Genomic DNA, 12,817 nt, shown 5'->3' with positions numbered 1-12,817 from the left:
GATCTGATGCCAGGCGGACCCATTGTGTGATTAAAGTCATGGCTGAGCAGCCTTCAAAGGCAAGCTGTGGGTGCACGCAGTGCCTTTCAGCTCACCAGATTTGGGGTTTATTTAGGCTGAATGCTCTCAGGTCCTGCTTCTGCAGATATCTAACATTTGTGTGCAAAGCTTTGCTGATACCAGGAGATGCAGAAAGGGCTCTGTGAGGACATGCATAAGGATCTGCAAAAGCAGGGCTCCTATTCATCCAGTGCTTTTCCTTTTTTAAAGGCAACTGTAATTGAACCACATGCACGCTTGTGGAAAGAAAGTCACTTTGCCTGCTTCAAGGCAGGTGCTTAAGTTTAAGCACATGGGTGGCCCCACTAATCCTGACAGTGGTACTCCAGTACAGGAAGCACATGATTAATTCCTTTACAGCACCAGGATCTAGACACTCTCCCCGAGGCATGTTTCACCAACAGTAGCATATGCCATGAAAGTTTTGCAGCCCAGTGTGTCCAGGTCCAAATAGTAATTGCAATAAGAAGGAAGAAATACATATAAAAATGTTGTGAATGTATTTGCACCTTGCCAGGGCGGTGGGATTATTCCTTATCCTGGGCCTTTTTGTTTGCTTTTCAGTTGCTGCGATCATGGCTGTGGGTGGGCTTCTTCTCTGCGTGCTGTTGCCTATCCGAGCCTAACATGGTCAGTGTTCCCACCCGTGCTGGCTCCTACTCCGTGTCCTCCGTCCATGTTTTCTGTGCACAGTCTGCCTCTCCCTTCCTTTCTTGTACTGGCCTGGAAATCACTTTCTCATCTGATCTCTGTACCCAGCTTGTCTATCTCAACAACTGGAAATAGCATGACCTGAAGCGCAGTGTATCTTCAGCAAGAGCAGGGATCTCAGGGGCAAAACCCGCTGTGTTACACCATGATCAATCCAGACACTGTAGCAGGTGTCTAATAAAACACCATGTCTGCTGGACCCCCATCAAGTTCTGCTTCTTGTCATCCCGAGGGGCCGGGGGGAGGTAATGTGTCCCCAGAGGAGGCAGGGGGTAGGCAGGAGCAGAAGGGTATTTAGTGGCATGTGACGTGCATGTCAGTGGAATGAAGTGTATGTCATGGACACACGTGTCAGTGTGTGACATGCACAGCAATGACATGGTGCTGCTTGCCCACGATATGCTCCAGCAGCATTGGACATATCTCTGCAGGTGTCCCGAGGTGCGTGTCCGTGCTGCATGCTGTCCTGTTCTCCCACCATCTGGGCTGCCTCACCACTTTCTGCTCTCTTGTATTCTCCCCTCTTTTCTAACAAGTCAAAGGAGGGGTGATTTTAATTTCTGTTGGTTTTACTGGATGCAAGGTGAGTTGCTCCCCAAAGAGGAATCAACTGTAGTATTTGTGCGGGCAGAGATCTTCCTAAGTCTCCTAAGGGACGCATGTAATCACCATCCCCATCAGACAGTTGCTTGAGACCACAGAACTTGAGGCATCCCACATGCATTGTTAAGCTGGGAAGTTTTCTCAGCATAGCTGGTGAGAGGTGTGGAACTCCTCTGCTGTGTTTCCTGGGGGATGCTGAGGCTTTGCATGGTGGTAGCTGGGTCATGGTGCAGTCCCTTGCTGTGGAGCACAGCAGTCACTAAGGTGGACCATTTTTGGGTCCTCTGGTGCTGTATTTTTATTTTGATAGAGGAGTAGTTTGGGTTTTGGTTTTCCTTCCCAGTGGAGTATTTTTTACTTGGTTTTTATTGACTTTTCAGACTTTAAGAGCAGATTTAGCAAGCAAGGATGCTCAGCTCAAAGCGTGTGCCTATAAAATTTTGTTCTGGTGTGTGGACCACTATTTTAGTAATGATTACTGTGAAAGAAAACCTTACAGTGTTTCTATTGTCTGCCAAGCCTGTGGCACCAGTGCACGAGCAGACCCTCGCTGCAAGTCATGCTTCAAATGTCCTCAGCAAGGCCCCCAGCCGGAGCGTGACAGCAATGGAAAATAGTTTTCAGAGAAGACCAGGATTGGACTGGATGGGTATGAAGAGAGATGCACAAGGAAGACTTGGCTGACCTGGAAAACACCCTCTGCAAGTTTCCTCCTAAGGCGCAGGGAGACTAGTATGGCAGCAGGCTGGGAGGGGGAAATGAGAAAAGTTACTTCTAGACACAGACACCATTGGCTGTGCTATGGGAAGGCATGACAACCTCTTTAAAGAGATTTATGGAAATCACTTCAGAGGGAGCTTCCTGCAAGAGGGGAAAACAGTATCTTGTTTAAATTATTTTTAATTGTTCTGGCAGTGCTTTAGGGAAGCGGGGAGTCATTCAGCGCAAAGGCAAGGAAAGACTAAAGGCTAAAAATACCATTGCTGGATTTGCGAAGCTTCCTTTGTAAAGGCATCCAAGTTAATCGGAGGTCAAAGACAGGGTCACACAGTGTAGAGGGGCACAGCAGTGCTGGAAAAGCAGCTGAGAAGATTGTGAGCCTGCAGCCCTTTGGAAGGGAATCTGCCCTGTTTCTCTCAGGCCAGCCATCTCCTGTATCTCCTGAACTGAGCTAAAGGTCTTTGCTTTTCATCGCTGGACTTTTTACTGCTCATTTGACCTTGTGCAAGAGGAAAGTGAACAGAAAAACGGAAAGCAACTTCCAGTATAGAAGCTGTTCAGTTTACACCAGTCCCTTGAGTGTTCCCTGGTATTTTGATACTGAATTTATCCTAGGATTGCAAGCAGCAAAGGCAAATGCTGAACACAGACTAACATCACTAGTAGTAGTCTTTTGCCTCTGGCTCTCAGTATCAGAGTTGTTTATCAAGGATAAAGCTATTCACTGAACAAGTTATTGTCTCCACACATGAGCTGAGGCGACAGGATCTTGGCCAGATGGAGAGATCCATGTTTGTTTGTTCCTCTGCATAGAACACGATCCTGCCCTGCAACACGTATGCAGCCTTATTGCTTTAACATCTTGGAACAAATAGTCTGAAATAAGCACTAAACCCTTGTAAACAACAACCTTGCAGCCCTTGCAAACCTCCTGTAAAGTGACAGCTTGAGATGGGTTGGAAGCATTCCTCTAAGCTGATTTATTGTAAAAGACATGCTTCTGAGTGAAGGCCTTGCCCTTGAAAAAGAAAATTGTTTTGTCTCTGTTTCAGAGTAGTGCATATGCTTCATTTATCTCATATTTAAGAGATTAAATACATGTGTAAGTCTCTGCAAGATTGGGATGGGAGATTGCATACTGCTTCAGGGCACAATCTGTTCGATGGTACTGACTGCACCTGGCAAGGGGAAGTCCCTTTCCTCATCAGGGATGTCTCGATGCTGTCCCCACCTGCGTTTCCAGAAATGCCTTGGCCATGTGCTGAAATGCTTTGGCCCATGCCTGTAAAAAAAGTATGTAAAGGTTTTTCCACATCACCACCTAGGGCTTGACACCCAAGGTCCGGGTTCACAGTCCCCTGGCTGTGTCTTGCCTGGGTTGTGACCAGAATGGTGGCCCTAGCTAGGGAGATGAAAACTCTTTCCCTTGGGCATTCTGTGGTTTTCAGGGGAATGCCACAAGACACAACCCAGCAAGGGTGTCCAGAAGCACGGGGCAGAAACAAACGAATCTCCATCAGTCCAGGGAGAGCAAGCATCTTTCTGCCTCACTTCATGAAGGATTTTTCTCTGTGAATTGGCTTCTGTCATGCAAGGTAGTGGGCATTGGGCTCCCAGCTGGATTCTTCATCTTTCTACCTGTCCGTTTTATATTTTATAAACCTATATAAGGATCATTTTACAACTTCACTTTTATAATCTGCTCCATAAATATTTTACGAGCTGCCTGCCAATCTGCAAGTAGTTTTTAAATAAGACATGATACCTTAAGAATATTTAAAGTCTCACTTTTCTTTTTACCTCTGATACTTTTATTGAAAAACACAGAGCTGTGCAAGGAAGACTTCTGCTTTCCACATAGAGAAACTGGGACAAACCCACAACAGGAGTAAATGAATTGAGATTCAGGTGTGCTGCTGAATTACATTAACGCTTTGGCTGAGTGTCTCCCGCTCGGTGGGAGATGAAGCGAGTGTCAGGATCTTTATGCTTTTGCTGTGCGTGATACAGAAAAGATATAGGAAATCTATGGTTTGTACAGTGATAATAAACTAGAGAATGAGTCTTCCATCAGAGCTTTTGACTCACAGCTTAGCCAATAAATATTAAGAGCAAATGCACATGCAGAAATGGATTATTTCACAAACAATTGAGAGCTTTTTTTTCCTCCCAAAATATATTGCAAAGCCGCAATATTCAGATACTTTGATCTACCAGTAAGATTCACAGAGTGACTCCGGATTGTTAACCCAAAATTGCAGATTTTTATGAGATTTAGCTGGGGAAGAAAGGAGAAAAAAAATGTTTGTATGTGTTATTTAAAGCATCTGAAGGTCAAGAATGGAAGAAGCGCGGTTTGGCCGCAGTCAGCATGGACTGTGGGTAGTTTGAGAACGTGTGCGAAGGGCACAAGTGATGGCAGGTTTTGCAGCAAGCTTTATTAGTGACACCTAGCTGTTGCTTGACAGTCACAGTCCACTAGCTGCCATTTCACTTTGACGTGTCTTGTCAAGGCTTGTTTTAACCATGCTGCAGGCGTCCCAGAGCCTGATTTCGTATGCTAATGTGATGTGCTGCTGTATGTGTTACCCAGCTCGAGAGAAGGGGGCAGCTGCAGCCAGCTGGTTTGCAGTGGCCCTTGGAGTGTGTCCCTGGGCAGTAAAACATGGACTGTTGTGCATCAAGGTGTGCTTGGGATGCAGGGGATGTATGTGGGGGATGGCGTCTTTCTGTCTCCTCCGTATTTATGGTCAAGGAACTGGGAGATGCAGGTCATAGAAAGGATGATGTTAGAAAAGCATTTTTACAGGCAAAATGCTCCAGACCTGAAGAGGAAATAAGGGCATTTGCTCCTAAAGGCAAAACAGAAGTATTGGATACGTGCATTTGGTAGAAGGATGAATTGACATATTTGTGTATTTTTAAAAGGCAAAATGAGTCACATGCCTGCAGAAAACTGATGTAACTTTGGCAACTTGCAGCAGAAAAATTTGGGGTTGCCAGAAGTGAGACCTGATACTGAAACTCATCTCTCTGTTTAGTTAAAGGGGAGGTCATATGATGAAGAAGAAGACTCCATTCTCACCAAGGGTTTGTGAACACCAGAATGTGCTTTGGAATGACCCTTGGTCCCAGGATCTCCTTGTACTCCTAGTGCTTAGGTTTTGAGTTAATTATGCAGGACTCCATCTCAGGAAATGGCACTGCTTCTTTTAGAGCAAGGCAACGAGCACCAACAGGCAGATAGATAACTGAGCTGCATCTCTGGGCACCTCAGTGCTGTTCTTGTGGGGGTTGTATTCAAAGCGTTACAGCCTCAGCTGGGTTGCTGCTGCTGAAGTCATGCCCTGCATGTGTAGCCTGGCTGTTTATCAAGTGCAACCTGTTTATCACCCTGCCTGCATCCCCAGACTGCCTGCCAGCCTTCCCTTGTCTTCTTGATCCGTTCCCCTGCGCTTGCACAACCTTTGTAATCTCTTTTTCCTTCCCCTCCATGTGGCACAGGTCTCCCTTTGTCCCTGAAGTAAGCTTCCTCTTCCCCAGAAGAGCCCCAGAAACTCATGTTGCCTTTCCCCTCCTCAACTGTCCAGCATCCAGCCCTGCTGAGTCCAGCTCAGTGGTGTGGTCTCATTGTGTCCGGGCTTTTGTCTGTAATTGTGATCATTTCACAATCCCAGTGCCAGAATCCTGTAGCCAAAAGGCTGCTTGGCCCCTTGCATCCGGGCAGACAGCAGTTCCCTGTAATAGGACTTCATGCTGAGGGCATGTTTCATGCAGATGCCTGTTACTACCTCCTCCTAATTGCAGTTTTGTTCCTGCTAATCATATGCTCCTCCTTGCTGTGAGTGATGCTGGAGTGCTCACATGCCCCAGGCTCAAAAATCATGGAAGCAATGGAGGAGAGGTTGCTCTGCTTTAAGTGGCTTCTTGGTGGCCTCAGGCTTTCTTTGAGGTGTGCCAGCTAGTGATTCCACTGCATGCTGGCTGGCTTGCAGGTGTCTGTTCCAGGTTTTTCATTCTACCAGGCAGTGTCCCAGTGTCCTTCAGTCTCATGTTCATGCAGTTCGCTGTAAGGATGATCCAGTTCCAGAATCCAGTTACGTTATCAGGTCCCTGGAAAGACAGGCATATGTATGTGCATCCTACATACCTCATCCCGTATTTTTAAGTGTGTGTGTTTGCGTGTGTAGCAATTTTTCTTGCCTATGCAGTTACCCTGGGGCTTCCATGTGGTTGTCCAAGTGAAGGAGATCTCAGATCCAATGCAAAACTATCACTGAGAAAACCAATGAGAGGAATGAAGAATCAGGGAAGAGCAACTGAAAACTAATAGGGGATGCCCTGGAGAGATGCAACTTCCATATGACTGTTGCAGCTCCATGGTAGTATACAGCACTGTCCTTGCACTGTCTGGCACTAAGGTGGGAGCATGATAGGTCAGGCAGCTTGCTTTCTTCCATCATTTTTCGGCTGGGCAGAGGGGATTCCTGAATGGCAGCTCCCCTGTGGAAAGACAGGAGATGTGCATGAAATGCTGTGCAGAGCCAACAATATGTAGGAGACACCTGAAGGAAGTGAGGCAACAGGTTTGGTTTGTTTTTAAGCCATTATTTTGCATGTGTATAAGATGCTAATGTTTACACAAGGCCATTTTCTCAAATACCATAATTTAAAGTTCTGTGCAAATGCACAGTGGATGAAGGGGAGCATGCAAGATATACAACACAGCGCCTGCAAAGGTTCTGCAGTCCAGGAGATTTTGTTTCTGCAATTCCAATGTTTCATCCCATTCCCCTTTCATTGTCCTCCCTGCTCCTGCTTTCTTTTCTTCTTAATAATAGCTGCATTAAATGTCAGGTAGAGTGGAGTTGTTCAGAAGCATCTGTGGGATTTGGAAACACAAGTCCAATTGAAAATCCGTGGGCCTTGAGCCCTGAATCCCGTTAGGGAAATTGCAGCTAGTCTGATGAGCTAAAACTGGGACAGCAGCAGTAGAGCCGCTAGAGAGGTTGGGTTCATCACTGCTCTGGGTTTTTGTGCATTGTGTGATTCAAAGTAAAGAATGGAGTTCTGCCATACCAGAGACAAAAATACTCTTCTGTTGTGTTTTTTGTTTTCCTTCCCAGGCGATGTGGCTATAGCAAGGCTAAGCAAGATCCAGAAGAAGAAAAGATGCATTTTCATAATGGCCACAGTGAGTAAAGAGCAAACATATATATGTGGTTTTGACTTTCTGTGGTAGTGAGAAATTCAACTGAGAGGTGATTTTCTGGGGGAAAAAAAAAATCTGGTTTTGCTGGTAATTCACAAAAGAATTGTTTGTGCAGTAGATCCCCACCTTCCCCTGCTGCAAGAGAACTGAAGATTTGAACAGTGCTTTTCTGTACTGAGCTATTCACATATGTATGTTTGCATCAGATCTTTCTAGTAACCCATTTTGGTTTGTTCCTCTGTCTTTGCTGTGTGAGTCAAGATGTTATTAATTTTTTCTGCTCAGCACATACAAACTCAACATTTTTGTGGTCTGGATGCATCAGTCCAAAATACCTGTTAGAAGCCTTTGCTTCACCCCAGCTAGCTCTGAGGACCAAGCCCACTGCTACTCTTCAGTTTAGATGCCTCTGCAGAGGTGTGAGGAATAACACCTCTGCACCTAGGAAACTTTCAGAAATGCTGTGTTAATGCCCTTGTATAGAAAACCCCTCTGCAGTGATGCTAGAAAGTAAATTTTGTGGTTGCTATCCATCCTTCCTTCATCAAGAGCTGTGGGATCTGGGGATGGGTAACAGTGAGGTGCCTTTTGGGGTGGAAAAGGCAAACATATGAGTGAAAGTCAAATTTCCATTAGTGCTATGTAATGAAGGCAGCAGGAAGCAAATCAATTAAGAGCCACAGTGTAATGTAGCTGTCTCATTAGACTGATGAGCAATTCTTCATGTGAGTAGCCTTAATGATTGTGAAAACAAACTTATAATATGGATAATGAAAATACTTTTTCCCCTCTCAACTCCTGGAGAAAAAGCCTGCTATTGATTATATTTATACTGATACAACCCACGGGCTTTGTACTGCAAATATGCAGTTCTTTTAAATCTCAGTAACTCTGTCTGAAATAATGTGGGCGATTGATTAGCTGATGTGTGACTGGTAGGGCATCATTTATTTCAGCTCTCCATCAACTCCCATCCATCCAGCTGGTTTTGCAAGTTACTCCTGTAACATTTTGATAGTTGTACTTTTCCTCCTGGTGTTCGTCTCTAGTTCCAAAAAGGGATTCTTTTCTGCCAGACACCGGATCAACCCATTACACAGTACCAAAAGGGATTTTTAGCTGCACATCATTCCAGCTGAGCACTGCCGTGCTTTTCTGAATATGCTGAAGTTGCACATATGTCACATATAAACTAAGTGTCATTTTTCAAGATTGATGCTCATTTTCACCATAGAAATAAGTTTCCAGCGGAGCAGAGTGCAAGGGACAGGAGTGTGTAATGCCCATTTTCTGTGACGTCATGTGCCATTAAATGTGTTTAATTTGTGTTTGCAGTTAAGCTGCCTGGAGTGAGGACCTATGTCGACCCCCATACCTATGAGGACCCTAATCAAGCTGTCCACGAGTTTGCTAAGGAAATTGAAGCTTCATGCATAACCATTGAAAGAGTTATCGGAGCTGGTATGGAAATGCATTCCGTGACCTTTAGCAATGTGATTTCCTTAACATGAGAGATCTGGGAAGGGCCATGAAATACTTGAACTGTTAGGTACCCTGCAAGGGAAGGTGAGCATGTTCCAGCTGAAGTTTGGGACAGACCTGTCATTGTCTGCAGCTTTGAAATTCAGGAGCTGAACTGAAAATGTCAGAAAATGGTCACAGATGGTCAGCTGAGCTATTTCAATGGATGCTAAGGGAAAGGAGTCACTTAAGTTTCACATTCTTTTTACCATTTGAACCTTTTTATCCCCCAACATTGAGTCTTGAAGCAAAAATTAAAAATAAGAGGTCACCTGGGACATTAAAAAAGCATAAGCAAAAGTCCAGAGCTTTAAACTTCCTTGGTTAAAAGAAGAAACTCCCATTTTGTTTCCAGTTAAGCTGTTTGTTTAGACTTGCATCCAACCTTAGGAGTATTTTCTATCCTCTGAAATTGTGGATTTGAACGTAATTTAGTGTTCACCAGAAAAAAAAATCCATTTAGGTTACTTTTTGGACAAGGTAGTAATAAAATTGTAAAGAGTTTATAGTCTGTAAAAATACCTGTTACTGTGAAAGGCTGACAGCTTTCCATCTATGTAACTTAGCAAAGGGAGGTTAAAAAGCAAGTGGTTTGAGTGTTACAGCTGTCCACACAGGACACTGGTATAGGATATAACAAGACTTTTTCATATAGTAGACAAAAATATGAAATAAGAAAAAAGCCCAGTGGAATATAAGACACAGCTCTATAAATACAGGAAAATTACATTTTTACTCAAAGTTTTCTTGTGTTTATGAGTTACTTGGCTTTGTGGTGCAGTGGCTGTTTGAGATGGTCATCACTGCGATGTTCAGCAGTCCATATCCATGGATGCAGGGCAGCCCTTTGTGCTTTCCATCAGCCAAGGCTGTGCTGCATCCTGTAGACAGAGGCACATCGTGTTCTCCCTTGGTGTGGTGAGATCCCATTCTTCCTTCTTTTCTTCTGAAGGTGAATTTGGGGAAGTCTGCAGTGGGAGGCTGAAGCTGCAGGGAAAGCGTGAGTTTCCAGTGGCCATCAAAACCCTGAAGGTGGGCTACACAGAGAAACAGAGAAGAGATTTCTTGGGAGAAGCAAGCATCATGGGGCAGTTTGACCACCCCAACATCATCCACCTGGAAGGTGTCGTCACAAAAAGTAGGTACAGCTTGCTGTGGACTGCTCTCCGTCAGCTCTGGCTGTTGGGAGAGCTGGTTAAGGGAGGAAGAACTAGGTGATGCCTGCTGTGAATGCGTTTTTTGTAATTTCTTCAAAAAGAAGTTTCGGTTTCCAGAAGCAGGGAATTAAAACAGGACTGTAGATGAAGATGACAGAAATGTATAAAACCACAATTAAAGCAGGCTCCCTCTGGGGTCTGCTAGAGATGCCCATGGTGCTGGCGTGTGGGAGGGATTGAGGGCATCCCAGCAGAGAGTTACTGAGGTCTGACTGCTCGGTTGGAAAAACAGCCCTCTGTAACTTTTCCAGCCTAGTTCTCCAAATTACTGGCAGGGAAATGGACAGCACATCCAAGCATGCCCAGCAGAAGACTGTTGGTGCTGTGCTGAGGCAGTGGAAAATGTGTAGAGCTGTTGTTACTCGTCCATTTTAGAGCCTTGGAGAATCTACATTATTGGCATCAAGGATCATTACGTTGAAAAGAACTGCTTTATTTTAAGATATGTTTTAAGTGAAGAAGCACCAACCTCACAGGTGTGAATGGCTGTCTTCCCTCTTCTGTCTTCATGTCTGGCAACGTCAGAGCAGCTTGCTTAGCTGCTCCTGTTCAGATGGTGGCATCTGGGGTCATGTACTTCTCTCAGTACCATTTGTCATTCCTCAGAGGAAGCGTCTCCACATTAGTTCTTTTTCAGAGCTGTAGTAGACAACATACAGAGGCTCTAGCTGTTCGTCCTTGCAACTTCCACAAAATCAATGCTGTTTTGTAATCAACAACCTTTTCTTGCATTTTTTCTTGAAATTGCATTTCCTATAACTTTTAAGAAAATAAATATATATATATATATGTATAGATTTCTCCCGAGAATGTAATAAATATCAAAGTCTCTCAGGGACGCCTTGTGTAACCCTTAATGCATAAGAGCTCCAATTTCTAGCCCTGCAGGGATGTGGAATATTGGGCAGGGAGCAAGTGATGATTATACATCCATGAAAGCTGCTACTGGCATGGGCCTGAGTCTTTCTGGCTGCTGGGCCTCAGGGGATAGTTGGAAATCCCACTTTTAGTGAGAATGTGCCTCTCTAGCAAGCTGCCTTTTATATAAAGTGGCTGTCTGCTCCAAAGCCTGTGGAAACACAGGGAGCTCTGCTTCTAAATTGGACTTGGAGCAACTGGAGTTTGGGTTCAGGGGGATGTGCACACCCAGAGCTTCTCATTAGCTCAGTAAGTGTTTGTTTACTGCACTCAAAATTTTTTTTCCAGCAGACATCTGTAGCATCTTCATAGGTTTTCCCTTTTCTTTTACATGGACCAAAACAACCTTTATGAATCACAAAGTATTCTGCTCTTTCAAAGTATTTAACTCCTACTCTTCAGTATCTCAGTCACTGGCCTTTTGCAGAATCTGATTTTTAGGGTAGAATGTCTTTGCTGCATCATGATTTACTTTGGAAGTAAATTAAGTTAAATTGAATTAGGCCATTTTTAAATCTGAACAAGAACATCGTTGTTTTTAACTAATATAGTTCAAATGCACACCTCAGTTAATTTGGACTAATCATTGTCCCCTTGCAGACAAACCTTCAGCTGTTTCTGCTTTACAAAGGTAGTGACAGTTCTCATTTGCATCCCATTTGGTTGCACTGATGGTGTGCACATTGCATTAATGTGCCCACCACTGACATGAGTGCCATCCACATATATTTTACAACCATGTAGTGCCAGCAGGAGGAAGCCCTGGTAACACAGAGAATCAGCCCAGCAGTTTGGAAGGGCTGATGTTTACTTTTAATTTACTTTGTTGAAAGTTATCTGTGTCCTTATTTCCATGCTCTTGGACATGGGGTTAATTTATTCCATGATTGCTGCCAACCTGCAGCAGTCAGATAATGAAACATAAGTGCCAGGAATCTTACCTTTTTTTATTCCTCTGATGGCATCCAAAGGCAGGAGTCTGGAGGAGGTCTCCCCAGGGTGGTGGCATAACAAGACACCATTCTCACTGCAACGCTGCCTTGAAGTGTCAGAGATAAGGGACCCCATGCTACCCCATGCTAGTTGGGTGTTTAGCTTTTAAAAACAAAAGAAAACTAAACTTTAACATTTGAGATATCCCCAAAGTTTTCTTCCCTGCAAAGCCACTGACATGCTCGCCATCCAATAGCAATGGCCCCCTGAGATCTCCCCTCCCTCCTATGTACAGCCCATGTTGTGCCTAGACAGATGGCTGTCATCCTTAAAGATGGGGCCAATCATTTCATTTGGGACTCAGCAATGTTTTTTCATGGTTCCAAGGTGCATTTCTTATATCAAAAGTAATGTTTAGGGCAAGTTTCAAGCTTGGGCAACAGCTATGAGAGTAACTTGAAAGAACTGAAGCAGCGCGGGTCCTTCATGCTGCAAAGGTAGTGTTTGCACAGCAATGAGTATTTTGATTGACAAGTTCACAATTACCTTTGTTATGTACATAATTAAGCAGTAAATTAGGCAAAATAGTTAAGGTAATCGAAAACGGGAAAATTAAGATCTATCTAAATGGTAAGACATGCGCTGATTTTTAGTATTTCCCTTCATGTGCATGTTATGACACACGGCAGCTTTCGTTGATCATCTGTATAAAAGACATTTATAATGCACTTTACAAATAACTGACAGCTCCTCTTTTGTCTGTGCTTTGTGCTAGCTAATGGAAATTGATTTAAATAAAAAATAATTTACATGTTCTTATAAGATTTCATTGAATTTACAAGGGCTAGAGCACACCACATTAATTATTGCTACGCCATTGTGGCAAGCTAGCGAGAAATTAGATATAAAAACTGAGCAAAAA

The 12,817-nt window shown here is 44.0% G+C and overlaps 1 protein-coding gene across 7 annotated transcripts in view; it reads left to right on the top strand.

Annotated features, from left to right (window-relative positions):
* The window catches only part of EPHA5 (EPH receptor A5), a 210,249-nt gene that overhangs the window by 156,791 nt on the left and 40,641 nt on the right, over positions 1-12,817 (top strand). For 5 of the 7 annotated variants that reach the window (XM_088056749.1, XM_088056748.1, XM_088056747.1 and 2 more), the window contains exons 9-12: positions 625-690; positions 7,221-7,288; positions 8,642-8,767; positions 9,780-9,965. In XM_088056749.1, the coding sequence (XP_087912875.1) occupies positions 625-690; positions 7,221-7,288; positions 8,642-8,767; positions 9,780-9,965 (446 nt within the window). The remainder of the gene's footprint in view (positions 1-624; positions 691-7,220; positions 7,289-8,641; positions 8,768-9,779; positions 9,966-12,817) is intronic. The other 2 variants (XM_088056752.1, XM_014261627.2) reach the window with 1 other exon arrangement.

Source organism: Pseudopodoces humilis, chromosome 6, assembly GCF_049639895.1.
Source record: "Pseudopodoces humilis isolate 2021_Gansu_Grassland_sample_001 chromosome 6, ASM4963989v1, whole genome shotgun sequence".
Lineage (NCBI taxonomy): Eukaryota > Metazoa > Chordata > Aves > Passeriformes > Paridae > Pseudopodoces > Pseudopodoces humilis.
Note: the sequence above shows the minus strand (reverse complement) of the source record. Positions and strands in the feature narration are given on the sequence as shown.